The sequence below is a fragment of the Chenopodium album genome, chromosome 23, assembly GCF_948465745.1.
Source record: "Chenopodium album chromosome 23, dcCheAlbu1.1, whole genome shotgun sequence".
Classification (NCBI taxonomy): Eukaryota; Viridiplantae; Streptophyta; class Magnoliopsida; order Caryophyllales; family Amaranthaceae; genus Chenopodium; species Chenopodium album.
The window spans coordinates 766,570-781,723 of NC_137856.1; the positions used below are offsets into that span (position 1 = coordinate 766,570).

The 15,154-nt window shown below is 34.6% G+C and overlaps 2 protein-coding genes across 2 annotated transcripts; both read left to right on the forward strand.

Moving 5' to 3' along the window:
• The first annotated feature begins 209 nt into the window (after positions 1 to 209).
• LOC145608260 (uncharacterized) lies at positions 210 to 3,674 on the forward strand. The gene is made up of 8 exons (XM_081663870.1): positions 210 to 353; positions 761 to 926; positions 1,384 to 1,474; positions 1,568 to 1,626; positions 1,879 to 1,939; positions 2,200 to 2,290; positions 2,395 to 2,471; positions 3,294 to 3,674. The coding sequence occupies exons 1-8, from the start codon at positions 326 to 328 to the stop codon at positions 3,408 to 3,410; spliced, it is 690 nt and encodes a 229-aa protein (XP_081519996.1). The 5' UTR covers positions 210 to 325; the 3' UTR covers positions 3,411 to 3,674.
• A 1,217-nt stretch (positions 3,675 to 4,891) lies between these two features.
• LOC145607651 (anthranilate synthase beta subunit 1, chloroplastic-like) lies at positions 4,892 to 11,698 on the forward strand. Its single transcript, XM_081663241.1, has 7 exons — positions 4,892 to 5,259; positions 7,337 to 7,407; positions 7,558 to 7,595; positions 8,857 to 8,967; positions 9,848 to 9,947; positions 10,659 to 10,791; positions 11,377 to 11,698. Exons 1-7 carry the CDS (start codon positions 5,032 to 5,034, stop codon positions 11,461 to 11,463), a joined length of 768 nt encoding a protein of 255 aa, XP_081519367.1. The 5' UTR covers positions 4,892 to 5,031; the 3' UTR covers positions 11,464 to 11,698.
• Positions 11,699 to 15,154: the final 3,456 nt, after the last annotated feature.

Consider the following 15,154-nt stretch of genomic DNA (forward strand, 5'->3'; position numbering starts at 1 on the left):
AAAAATTTTTCGCAAAAACACACCTTAATCGTAAAATTTTTTACAATCACACACCTTTTCCCGGAATGTACCCATTGACTTGATTTTCAGGGGTTGACTCGACCTTAATTAAGGTGTGTTTTTGCGAATTTTTTTTTATAAGGTGTGGTCTATTCTTTCGATCGAACCGGTTTTTGACCCCTCTTTCTTCTAGGACCAAAGGCAACTTTTTATTGGAGTAAAAATGAAATTGAGTTTATAAAACCCTAACCCCTTTCTTCCTTAAGCCCCCTCTTTCTTCATTCCTCCTTCCCGCAGTCCTCTTTCTCTCTCTTCTTCTCCAAACATGCCGAAATCCAAAAGAAATCGCGCAGGTATTCTCTTCCTCCTTCTCTCCTTAGCTTTACCTTCCTATTTTTTCCTCTTTATTATGTTCTTCTGTTAATTTTTTATATAATTTTCAATGTATTAAGAATTTCTAAGTACTGCGATACTGTGAATAAATTGAAGAATTATAGCTCACTCTTTCATATGATATAATTTATGCAATTGTTAGTTCTACCAGCCTAGTTATTTCATCTTTTTTTCTATATTTTGTTTTCAATTTTTATGGGATTTTTGGAGTATTTAATCTGTGAATTGTATAATTGTTCAATATTTGATTTTGGGTATGTTAAATTTATTGTCTTTAATTTTGAAGTGGGTCATAGAGTGATTACAGAGAAAATGATGGGTTTTTGGTGAATTTGAATTTGATTATGAAAATTAATCGAAATTGCAGTGACCTTATCAAAGACAAAGAAGAAGGGAAGAGAGCATAAGGAGGTGATTGTTAACTCAATAAGGGAAGCAGCAGAGAAGTTCCCATCTGTTTATGTATTCGCTTTCGAGAACATGAGGAATCTTAAATTCAAACAATTCAGAGATTCTATCAAGTCCTCCGGCAGGTGATTATTATTGGCAACCGCCTTTTTTTCGTATGAGTACTTGTTATGCAATTTGATGTTACTTTATTTTGATGTTTGACATTTATAGGGGTGAAAGATTGAATTTTTGATACATGTAATGTACTTTACTTAATGGTTGAGAGGTCTTTTCAATGGTATTTAGCGGCGAAAGATTGAATTTTTGTTACATGTAATGTACTTTACTTATTGGCTGAGTAGTCTTTTTAATGGTTATGCTGTGTAATGATTACAGTTGAATGAGCATTGTAGGTTTTTAGTAGGGACTAATTGACATGGTTGTGGAATTGTTTATTACAATGTGTAGCTAGGTATCTAAATTTTAATTCATTGAGAATCATATGAAGCAATATTACTTCTAATAGTCATGCATCTTGCTGGTTGTTCTATGTGTTGGTTATGACTTATGATGACTAAATTGTGCCACTCGCAATTTCAGATTCTTTCTTGGATCGAACAAAGTCATGCAGATTGCTTTAGGTCGTTCTGCTTCTGATGAGATTAAATCTGGTCTTCATAAAATTTCAAAGGTAATGATCTGCTTATTATTTGTCTAATTTACATTTCTGGGTCAGCTTTTGATCTTGTTTCATTTCAACTTTGTTTGCGTCCTGTTTTTGCAGTTTTTGCGTGGAGAGACCGGTCTTTTCTTTACAGACATGTCAGAGGAAGAAGTAAAAAAGTATGCATGAGAAATTATCCTAAAGTTGTCTATGTCATTGTTTATTACTTTCGCATTTCATATATCTATTAGGGCAATGTTGAGGGGACAAGCTGATATTCTTTCCCTTTTTTTGGGTGATAAAAGACTGTCTAAAGATGGGATTTTTGCTTCAATGTTTACATTGAGTAGTAATTGAAAGTAGTACATGGTCTTCTAAAGTTATTGTATCAATGCTCCTCTAAATGTTGCTATTTGTGGCTTCATCTGCAGAATATTTGAAGAGTTTGAAGTTTTTGATTTTGCAAGGACGGGATGTCTTGCTACCGAGAAGGTTAGTTTTTATATTGTATAAAGTAACTGTTTCTTAGTCATAAGATTATTCTGCCACATTGGTGGGTTATGTATATGCAAATGATATTATTTTCTTGTTTGAAGAGAATAAGAATATTTTTAAGGCTAAAAGATTTCTGTGCATCATTCATCATTTATGTGGTCTAGTTCTTGGATAATTTGCATAGAACTTGGAACTTAAATTCAAAGTTCATTGTCTTATGTTTGTCTGTCTAATCGAACAAATGATGCATCTTGCAGGTGGAGCTTAAAGAAGGACCTCTGACTGAGTTCAGCCATGAGATGGAGCCCTTTCTACGCAAGCAAGGGATGCCTGTGCGGTTAAACAAAGGTCTGCTATTTTCATTGTTCAGAATCTGTCACATCCCCAAATGAATTTCAAAGGAGAAAAGAAATTGTGAACATTAATTGATTTTTTTTTTTTTGTCGTGGCAGGTGTGATAGAGCTTATTTCAGATTTTGTTGTTTGTGAAGAAGGAAATCCTTTGTCACCTGAAGCATCTCGTATCCTGGTTAGTGTCACAATTTACTGCTCTACTGTCTATACTTCAGTACTCCCTATACAGTGTAAGGTGTTGACTCTGTTTAGTGAAGAAATACTGTGAGATAAATTTGTGATGAATGTATCTCTTACTTTTATTCAGTGTGCTTAAGAGAGCCTCAGAATTGCTTTATGTGAAAGAAAGTATTCTAGCGGACATTCCTTTAGGTAGAATGAGCTTGGAGTTTTTTTAGGGAGTTGATTAGCAAAGGTTTGAGATTGATTTGGACCCTTTTTAATAAGGAAGTTTTCTAAGAATTATCTGGGTACACATGCATGGCATTTGAAGATTTTCTGTTCTGAATACGTGTACTTTTAGGAGCTCTCTTTTTGGCAATTCAGGGGGGGGGGGGGGTTGGAGGGAGCTGGGATTACATTCACATGTTCCAATTTGGGCCTCGTCATTTGTCCCACTCGATTAGAACTTATTGGTGGATGTAGATGGTGTGGCACAAATATATATCGGGGGGGGGGGGGGTGGAGGGAGCTGGGATTACATTCACATGTTCCAATTTGGGCCTCGTCATTTGTCCCATCCGATTAGAACTTATTGGTGGATGTAGATGGTGTGGCACAAATATATATCATGAAACATAGATTGGACTCATTATAGGGTTAAGAGGATAGAAGGTGTTTGGACAATAGGGATGCTATTTTGTGGTTAATATTTCAGTTCACGTTAGGTTGCATTGTGGTGCAAGAATTGCAATTTGTTACTTTCTTGCCATAATTTTTTTTTGTTTCCTGCTAGTCTGCTATTGGAAGATAACTTATTGAACTATTTTGTTTGCAGCGTCTACTTGGAGTGAAGATGACTTCATTCAAGCTTCATCTGATCTGTAGTTTGAGAGGTGATGATTTTGAGGTGTATAGGGAAGGGTTGGAAGAATCTGACGTCGAGTCTTCTTAAAGATATAGCGAATTTTGGTGTGAGACTGTTCTTTTTGGTAGATGAAACTTAGTTAGGAGATAGGATCTTTCCCCTGGTGTTTCTGTACCTCAAATGTTCAGTTTTTGCTGTCCTTCGGGGGACATGGGGAGCTGGGAGCCAAATATGAATGTCATATTATTACAGAATTTGATTGTAATCGGTCTTTAAGTACTCGATGTGTAGTATGTAGTGATGAACAAGAAATTTTGATGAGATAGAACAACAGTAATGCTAAATTTATTACTCCTTGTTTTGTTAAGGTTGTGAAATTGAAAGCTTGATAACTCTTCAGTTCTCAAACGAATAGTAGGCAAGTGCAATGTAGTTGAATATTTATTTTATTTTTATTTACGGCATCTTTCTTCATTAATAAGTTGTAACGACCCAAATGGACTCCTAGGGTGTCTTCGGATCTAAGGTAAGCACCTTTATTTTTGGGTCCAATCTAAAAAAATGTCCAAAACTAAATATAATCCATGCTAATTTAACAAAAATGAAGTGTATGCATTGGGGGGTCACTCATGGCCATATAAGTTGGTTTAGAACCATAAGAAACATATCTTCGTTGATGAGATTACAGGAACTACAAAAAAAGGTCGTACATATAACCGATTTGGCATCTTGGGTGGTAATAATCAACCTTCTTTGGTGTTTGTTGATTATATTGATTATTACCAAATTCTTCAGTCTTCACTCATCATAACATTCCATCATGAATCTTTGATGTTGATCTAATACGATATTGGTGTTGTATTTGTGATTCAACACCAATCAATCAATTTTAGCTTTGGTTTAGACGTTCATTCGTGATGGAATGGATGAATGGAATGGAAGCTAATTAATCTCCGATCCTCCATAATTCTTCTCACATAGTGTTAGAACCTTTATTGCTTTGTATTTTATTAGTCTTTTTTAACTCCTTCAAGTGACTTCAATCTAATATTCTAATTCTCCAAACACTTCAACTGAATGCAACTATCAACAATTGTTTATGAATCTAAAATCAAAGAAAGAGAACATAAGACATGTTAGACTTAAAATTTAAAATAATTGCAAGAAAACAAGCTTCAAACTCAAAAATCGTAACCATTAATTACTCAAGTAGAAAACCTTAACCATAAATAAACTACATACTCCATAAATCAAAAAGACTTTTCTAGCTTATACTTCACTAGCTTTGCTAATCATAGACTCATAGTGATGACAATCTTGACCTTTGATTCTTTGAATATAGAATTGATTGATATTCCAATATATGGACATGATTTAGATTCTACTTCTAAAACTGATTGTATAAAAAAATTTCAACACTTTGGCAAAATCTTTATTCTCCGGAGTCATATATGTCACTTAATGCATCCGGATCATATTATGTTGCTCGATACACCTCAACCATAGTCTATCGGTAATTCTATATGACGTATTAATAAACAACCAAAATAAAAAAGACCAAGGAAAGAAATCATTTATTTCAACAGATTTTGTGCCTCTTCTTGCTCCGAGCTTCCTCTCTTCCCTCCGATTGAACTTTCTCTCTCTTCAACAATTTTCTCAAAAACCCTAATTCCCCAATTTCTCCCTCTTTCAAATTCTTTCTACCATGCATACGTTAGGCCAAATTTCCACCACTTCTCCGATCAAAACTTCGTTCAAATCCCTAATTTCTCGGGAATTTCCCGCCCAATCATCTTCACTGAAGTTTTCAATTAAAAATGGAGGTGATTTTAATGGTGGTTTGAAGGCTGTTGCGGCGGATACTAAGGCTGTGGATTCTCGCCCTTTCATTGTCATTGATAATTATGATAGCTTCACTTATAATCTTTGCCAGGTTTGTTTTTACATTGATTTTGCTGTTTTTAAAATTGTTGATTGAGAAAGCTAATTTTTTTTATTTGCATGTGTTTGTGTGAATTGATTTCTGCTGAATTTCATGTAAAAAAGTACCAAATTTGAAGTTTTTATTTTTTGTTTGTGATATAAAGTGATGATTCTAGCGTTATAAGTGGGAATTTGGGGAGATTGTAGAACTGGATTCTGGTGAAATTGAAGATACATGATTATTGTTTGTGATATGAAGTGATGATTATAACTTAATAAGTGGAAATGTGGGTTCATTGTGGTGAAATTATTTGATTTTAGAGGTTTGAGTTTCATGATTTTTTTATTTTTTGGCCTTTTTCTGCGCTGCTGGTATGTATGTAGATTTTGAGCTTGGAAGGTCAGTTAGTTATTATATATCGCGTTGGAGGTGGAGGATACGATAGATTCAGTTATTGAATAAATTGTGATGGACATTCAGTGAATTCCAAAAAGTTTGAAGAGAGTATTTAGTGCATAGGTGCATCGTGGCGTTTGGAAATTGGTTGATAGAAAATGGTTGCATCTATATATAATGACAAATGTGGATATGCTTATAACTAAATTGAGTCAAGAAGCAACAAAAATATGGGAATTAAATAAAAATACAAATGTGGAATTTGGAAATCGGTTGATACAATATGGTGGCATGTGTAGGTCAGTAGGTAGTAGCGGAAAATATGGTTGGCTATGCTTGCCATGTTTCTAAGTAAATCAAGTCAAGAAGCTACAAAAAGTTGGACAGTCAATGAATTATTAAAATTAGGAGTTTATGGTTCATAGTGCACCGTGGCATTAAGAAGTTGGTTGATAGTGGCACGTATCAATAGAAACAACAAATGCTTTTAACTTTCTGTGATGGTGCTTCTAATTAAATCGGATCAAGAAGCAATTAAATGTTTAATGGAGCTGTTTTGTCATTGTTTGGAGAAGTTATTGCTTCACTCGCAACACATCAATTTTGTGTTAGGAACTATCATTTATTAATTGCAAGTTGGATTCTAGTTATCTGGTGTATGTCTAGAGTTTATACTCATGTGTCTTTCTCATAGAGTTTGAAATGTCCAACCATCATATTAACGTTTTTGTACCCTTTTTTAGCTTTGGTATTCAGGTTGTAGTCTAGTAATAAGTGTTGCTTTATTCATTTGACACAGCAGGTCACGTGTGCATCATAGTTGCATAATTTTTTTGGGGGGTGTGGGGGGCGGGGGTTGGGTAGAGTTTTAATGAGAACAAGAGTGTAAGGCGCGGGGCATGTATACTGTTGAGGGTGGTTGTAATGATGAGAACAGGACATTAGAAATCCTCTCTAATGAAAACAGGAAGTTGCTTAGTATCCAGATTTAACCAATCATGGAAAGGTGTTGATTATTTAGTTTTGAGCTACTAGCCTGATGTTGATGTAATGGTCGTGGGTTTACAATCTTGAAGGCTCAAAATTTATAACTTCATTTGTTTCAGTAATAAAATAAATGGTATGAAGCATGAATTGTTTCCTTTTTCTTAGAGCTTTGATACTCTTTATGAAAAGTGAACTTTAGTTGGGCGAATATTTCACTTCCTATCCTAACCTAATGTTCGTGGGTTTGATGCTTGTCTCACATTTCCACCTGGTGGGGCTTCCCCCCCGCCCTTCTCTTTCCCCTCTTTGCGGGGCCTCCTTCATGCCTTAAACTAACGGTCATGGGTTTAATGCTCATCCCACCAGGTGGGGGTTTCCCCCTTCTTCTTTTCTTGATTTGGTCACTTTTTCTGTCCATATTCGTAAGTACGTTTTGCAAAATTTAAAATGTTCACCTTTTATGTCAGAGAAATCTGCCTTTTGAAATCATTCATTTTCCAAACTCTGGTCTGGATATTGCAAGGGTATACTCCAAGCTTCCTTTTTTGTGTTCTTATACAAATTGGATCAATGACCTAAGTAGCCTTCTGTTATAGTTGCTTTATCTGAATATTGTACCTGAGCTTTAAGTTTCAGACTTTTAAGTTGCTGGTTACAAAAAAGATATTGTCTCACTTTATATTATGCTGTTTTCATTTTCAAGTATGTGGGAGAATTAGGTACAAATTTCGAGGTATACAGAAATGACGAGATCTCTGTGGAAGATTTGAAAAGGTAAGGTGGGAGAAGATTAGTTTAGTTTATTTATATTTGTTATGTTAATTTGTTGCTTGCAAGTGTGTGTAAAGTTTTAAACATTGCATCAAATTTTCTTTACTTCAATTAGATTAAAGTTAATTTATGCTGTTCAAACTGTTGTACCAGGAAAAATCCAAGGGGAATCCTTATATCTCCGGGTCCAGGTGAGAGTTTTTTGCTCTTTTATTTATCTTAAAAGTACTTCCTCCGTTTTCTTTTACTTGCAACACAGCCTTGTGGCACGTGTTTTGAGGTCGGGTTTATGTCATGTAAACGGACAAATTTTTCATTATAATTTTTACAAATGATACTTAACCCTATTCTAATTTTCGTGTAAAAATTATATTGATAAAATCGCTCATTTACCCTCACTAATCATCTCCTAAAACTGCGTGCTTAAAAGGTGTGTTGCAAGTAAAAGAAAACGGAGGAAGTATAAAATTTATGTATAATATGTCCATTTTGATCGGAGTAATTTTTTCTTCTTTTGCTTTTGCATGGTAATGGATTACCTTTAGATGGATATATAGTTGGTTACATTCCTTTTTATTACAAAGCTACAAACACCCTGTGTGTGTTTAATCATGAAGCAGCCTCTCATTATCTTAGGTTTACAAATTGTTTGCCAAGGGTGGAGTGACTGGAGTCCTTTCAGATGCATAGGAGTGATATTGGGTGTGGACTTGATACCCACAAGTGGAAGTGAAAGAAATCTTGACCTTAAGATTACAATTGAAAATTGTGAAGGTATAGGGTAAAAAGGAGGAGGGGGGGGGGGGGGGGGAGGGGAGGGCGTAAGTGATCTCATTTTCCTGGTAGAAGATCCAAAACTATACATACTATCTGGTACTTTATCTTGGTAGTTTTGAACTGTTTGCATAGAAATCTGTCAAATTAAATAGAAGGTGAGAATAGTAAGCAAGAGAGACAGACAAATTGAAGCATTAGAGTTCACAAAAGAGGGGGTTCAGCCTCAATCTTTTTTCTTAAAATCATCTCTGATATCTTTTTGGCTGAATGTTTTGAACAGGTTAATGTTTTTTTTGGCTGCAGAAACTCTTAGAAGGTAAGGATTGCAACAATTTAGGAGAACAGGAAAATAAAAAAATTCTTGAAAATCCAATGACTACTTAAAAGTGATCAAGTTCATGTACATGGATAGAATGTATCACATCATCATCTGACTTTTGGACGACAACTCTTGTTTGAGGAGTTGAATTTTTATATGATTTAGATGATTCTGACATGTTGTACTTACTTTTGTTTCTGAAACCTAAAATTTCTGTTTATTTTCGATTGAAAGATGAAGTCCAAGTGCTTGGTTGAAGGGTTGGTCGATTCATGTATGTATATGTGGCTATGTGATTGCTGATGTTAATTATTGTTGCCCTTGTTAACAAAATGCTCATGCATTCCCATTGAAAGGTACACCACAGGACTCAGGAATCTCTTTAGCTCTTGTTTTGGAATTGGGACCCACTGTACCAATATTTGGTGTTTGTATGGGCCTGCAGTGCATTGGAGAGGCTTTTGGAGGTAAAAAATCACTTTTGTTTCTCAATAGTCTTGAAGGCTTATTTTTACTGTAAATTGGAATATTGGATATGATGCTGCTTCACATTCTGCTTTAACTTCTCTGTCTACCTATGCTGCTGCCAGTATTACTGTTGTAAAGTGTCATTAAATTGCTCTTTCAGGCAATTCTTTTCTTGCCTTGTAACAGCTGTAAGTTTAGTATAGGAGTTACGAGATTTTCATTGTGATTAAACATAATTAAGCAGGTTGGGTGTACTCACATTGTGATTTGTGAATTACACATTCTAAAGAGGTCAAAACATCTCTAGCTGGACTTACATTATTCTTACCTTATCTAGAGGATGAGCATGTACTGAGGTTAAAATGCTCTACTCAAGAGTCTAAACTTTAGAGCTCATGATGATGTGAAGTTTTGAACCTTATATGCTGTTTTACTGGTGATGTTAAAAGAATATACTGGAGTTACCAGTAGTCCAGTACTGAATGAAGTGCTTGAATTATTGTGAATTCTTGTTAGTCTAAGAAAGGTATACCCGCAATTAAAGGATTGTACTTGTATTAGTGGGGAAAGGGATTCCATGGCTTTGAGTGCCATCATGTGTTTATCATCTAAATTTGAATTTATTATGGAGTCAATAAAGGATTTAACTTGTCATTCAGACATTATTGAATGGGGAAGAAAAAGAAGCTATATTACTTGTAAAGGCTTACAGCCCAGACTTATGTACAAAATATATTATTGCATGAGGGTGTTTAGTTGTTTACTACAGTTTCATCTTACTTGTTGACTGTTTCTGATGTATTCTATTCCAAGTGTGTGTTTATCGCTTGCAGAGCCATTTTCCTTCTGTTAAGTCATGTTACCATTATAATTTTACAGGGAAGGTTGTGCGTTCCCCATATGGAGTTGTGCATGGGAAAAGCTCACCTGTGTACTATGATGAGAAGGGGAGCAATGGCTTGTTTACAGGTTTACCCAAGTAAGTGCTTTGTTGTGTATTGTTATTATGATCAAAGTCTATATCAATAGAGTAAGGCATCAAAATCAAGAGGTGCTACACTGCTACAAGTGATCCAATTTTGGAGTAGTAATTGATTCATATAGCAAGATTTAATCATGCAGGTGATTTGTAGTGCTCTTTTTTATTTAGAGTCTTGTTTTTTGGGTACTAGTATAAAAAAAATAAAATAAAACTAGTGTTTGTTGAACCATTAAGATTGCTTTTTAGCTCTTATCTGTTGAAGAGGAGCCTCGTTTCATTGTCATTGATTGTAGTTAAGCTATGTTACTATGTTAGATGATTTTGTAGGTCGATTCTGTTTAAATGTTTCAGCATGCTAACCCCTCTTCTGGCACTGAAGTATGCTAGGTTTTATTAAAAAAAAAAATAAATAAATAAAGAAAGGAGCCTCCTACTATTGCTCTTCTTATCTGCATCCTGTCACCAAGTCTGTAGGATAGTTTAAAGTGCTAGCATGATAAAGATCGTCGGTCTGATAAAGGATTATCTATTAAAACTAGGTTTTTCTTTTTTTAATGAAAAAAAGAGAAAAACAAATAGTTCTAGCTGTGTTCTACTGGGAAATGAAGATAGCTATGTTTTACACGTGTGTTAACTTGCATGTTTCCGAAATTGTACCTTCTATTGTATATTCCAGACTTTAATGATAGAAATTTCTCTATGCTACAGCCCCTTTACTGCTGCAAGATATCATAGCCTTGTAATTACCAGAGATGACTTTCCTGACGAGCTTGAAATAACTGCATGGACCGAGGATGGGTTGGTCATGGCTGCTCACCATAAAGAATATAAAAATTTACAGGTAAAAACATGTCTACAGCTTTATGCCATCTTCTACTCCTATTTACCCCACACCCAAAAAGGAAAGATCTTTAAGGAAAGGAGAATAAAAAAGTTCTGTACCCATTCAGAAAGGAAGGCCAATAAGTTCAGTTCACTTTGAGACATGCATACTGAAACAAGTCCTGGTCTCGCACATTGTACTTTGAGGATGTTGATGTCTCAATTTGTCGAGCAATTTTTTCTTGGGCTTCCTGTTGAATTAGTTTTAAATGATTCATTTGTTAATCCAGTCTATCGCCTCGTTCATCTACAATTATTGATTGTGGTATATTGAAACTGGAGATTGAAGAGTGTTGACACAGTAATTTTGTTTTTCTAAAAGGTGTGAGTGTGTCATTTTGATCATTGCAATCAAATATATGCTAATATGCACTAGAAAGAATGAATACACATGCAGTTCCCATTCTTTGTATTAAGTGGTCTTTTGGTAACTTCCTTGGTTTTTGTGAGGGGCTATTTTTGTGTTGGAAGCTCGCCCTGCTAATTGTGCATGCTTTCTTTTGGGGAATTAGATATTAACACTTATTCCATATTCGATTTGCAGGGGGTCCAGTTTCATCCTGAAAGTGTTCTCACTCCAGAGGGTAAAGGGATAATTAAGAATTTCATCAAAATGATCGAGAGTAATTGAACGAACAAATTGCTTTGGAAGCTTTCAAAGTGGTTTGTATTGTTGTTAATTTAGGAATTAGGTTTACTTGGCAACAAGATCATTTAATCTCTATTGAAGCAATAGAATTAAATCTTGTTGTAGCTATTTAAGAAAACAGATTTGCTACAATTGTGTAATTATTGTAACAAGTCAAAAGGATATTGTTTAGAAACACCTTTCAATCCCCGCCATATTGAAGGAAATGTTTTTTTTACTGATCTCTTTAAGACCAGAAGTTTGTGAACTACTAGTGCCTAAACTCAAATTTCAGCATTAAAACTCGAGCTATGTATATATATGATGTGGTTGACTGTTGCCTGATGATTGATCCAGTCGAAAATACAAAAATGAATTAAGTCGCCTTTCTGGCAACTCAAACCTCTGCTGATTCAAGCTGTAAGGAAAGAAAGTGGCTTTTGTTGAGTTTTTTTTTATACAGTACAGAACTATAGAACAAGATCACTTATTTTTAAGACATGAAAATGAAGTATGTTGAAAAATGTTCATGCATAATTTGTCTTGGCTCACAAAAGTCACTATCATTTGACCTGTAAAACTATCTAAATTCACCTGCCTTTGGATTCATTGTTTAGGACAGAGAAAATGATGAGATTCAACCTGTTTTTTACTCTTTTATTTGATGATGCATACTCTTTTTCTCATGTGAGATTTCGTGCAAGTTTTGGATATGATTGACTTAAAACTTTCTCATGGAGCAACTGTAAGTAGAAGGCTTGTATGATAGCCTTGACATTCACTCTATCTAGTCTGTACATATATGATTAAACTCGAGTGTTTGCGAAGAAGTTTGCTTAATTTTTACACAATTTGGATTATTGATGCAGAATAGAAATCTTCGAACAGAACTAGTTAGCTACTGCTATATGCCCTCAGACCTGTATTTTCGCTGATGTCTTGTAAATTCAGCAAGCAAGCTGAGCATACATCTTAACATAATAATCGAAACCAAGAAACTATAGCTTCATCTCATCTCCGACTCAGACTTTAACACAGGAATACTATTATACAAGTAGCATTAAAATTCATGCTCTCAAAAGCTTCAACTATGTTACAAATTGGTTCTTGCTCTGCTTCTGAAGCACTTATACTAATGATTAAACGAGTGGCCTGCTCACCGTGCTTTACATCAATGATTCCGGATAATTGCTTAATAGTTAAACAACAATTGCTGAACTGTAGATAGTGTGCCCTTATGAAAAGTCTAACTACAATGTGCTCATAAGATTTCAGGACATTGTACTTCCAAAAATCAACTTTTCCGATCAAATTCACTTCCGAAAAATCAACTTTTCCGATCAAAGTGGGTGTTGATCGGACACCAGACACGACCGACATGGTAATTGGACAGTGGCCACTCGGCTGGAGACTGGAGTAAAAAAGTGAATCATAGGCTTTGAATTTTTGATATTGACATTGTCTTGGTAGTTGGTATAACTGTATAAGATATAATCAGGATCACATTCACACCATAGACCAGTGCACTTATGCCCACAATTCATCTTTTGTGACAGCAAGAAAATGTACTTTGTATAGTATATTTTTCAGCTAGAACAGAAATTACAGCAAAAATACCAAGTGTTCATCAACACCATCACCATTATCCAATAATCAACAGAAATTAACAAGTAATTTCTATATCTTCATAGTAATTAAACTAGCATTTTACCAATAATATCCCCAATTCACAAAATTTCAATTAGTACTCCAATCCCAGATAAAATTGTACCACAAACAAAGCTAAAATTGAGATAATTTTCCCTTTACTACTTACTGTATCTAACACATTAAATAATCATACTAATATCAATTACACAAAAGATAAAATAAACCACAAAAAATTAAAAAATGATAACACAATTACCCTGAAAGTTTGGTTCTTTTTCAAGAAAGAAACTTGAAAAATCAGTACATTCTAGCACATTTAGTGATAACACTACAACCTCTTCTGTATCTGTTAGCTGGTGTAGCACCACAACTGTAATATGAAGATCCTGGTGTTGAACAAGGCACAACATCTCTCTTCAATGTTTCATAACTTATATATTTTCTCCTCATACTCAAAATTCTTCTGTTTATCTCTGAATCAACCTCAAATTCTTCTGCTTCAGTTGCAACAGGGCAATTTCCCATCTTTTCATCACAAACCCTTTTCACAATTTCATCATTTTCTGTTGAATTTAAGCTCAAATCTGAGTACCCTTTTGAGAATATGAGATGGGTTTGTAAGATTATGAGTAATGTAAGAAGTAATTTAAGTTTGATTGTGAGCATTGCTAATTTGGGAGTTTTGTGGGGAAAATTAAAGGGTTTTTGTTTGATAAGTGAGTGATTTTTTATTGTTTTTTTTGGGATTTTGTTTTTGGTTTAACAAAAGATTTGATTTTTACCTAGTTGAGAGACATTAAATATGGTAAGGGTCACGGTCTGAACTAGTGGTCCACCGAGAGAGAAAGAGAGATACTAAATGTTTGCTTGTTGTGTCATAAATATTATGGTTAGAAAGGGCCAACTCAAAGTGATATGGCATGAGTGACATCTTGGTAGAGCAACTCGTGTCTAAGGATGTCAGCTAGATTAGTCCTCGAAAAACAGTTAATATGATATTGTGTTTAATGTATGAATCAAATACCATCTGCATCACTCTTATGGTTTGGCTATAGTTATAGCCTTATGGGATTGGCGATGATGTTTTTTCTATTGTCAATTTGTCATCCTTCATTAATCATTATTAAGGCTTATATGTTCAATATTGTGATAGAAGCCAACTTTAGTAAGGTTGATATGTTCCTTTCATAGGTGGTCAACAAATATGATGGTTTTTACGATGATCAACAAAAATCATTCACCTGATTGTGATCTACTTTGTTAACGTACGAATTTTTGGAATTTACGTAACTAGATAAAAGTCGTGATGGGTACAAACATTTACACTCTTATTTTTCTCTCAATAATCTCTTAGATTAGGATATAATTATACAATTGATTAGCACAAATGATAATGTGTGTGTTGGGATAAAATTTCTAGCAAAGAGTAAATTATTTAAAGATTTTATTCAGTTATGTTTAGTCCTTTAACATTTTCTGTGTCGTTATCTTAAAATTACTACCAATATTGTACTATAAAAACTACTTTATGTTATGGTTGTTTATTGTACTGGTAGGCCAAATTATGACAATTGCCACTCATTGGCTAATTCAAGCTGTCTTCATAGGTTTGTCGTAAGCTGGAATATGCAATGTGTACTCGTTTTAAACTCTTTATTTGTTTAGGGTAGTTGACATATCTTGACTTATGCTGATTTCGGATCGGATTAGAGTGACATATGACACATAGTCACATACCGATCCTAAACAATGAATTGACTGCTGGTGTAGTGGTGTTTGGGACTACACTTGGTAGGGAGAACTCGTATGCGATCCCCACAACAATAATTGGGAGGGAACTGGAACCTAAACACTCAAAACTGATCCTCAAATCCGAATTAATCCTAAGGATGAACCGGGTGGAACACCAATGGAAAACATACCGATCCTAAACATAAGTTACCTAATCCATACCCGAAATAGATCCGAAACTTGTTATGATACAATAAATAATGTATCATGTACACATGCACCGACTAATAATGGAGTTATTGTATTTCAATGA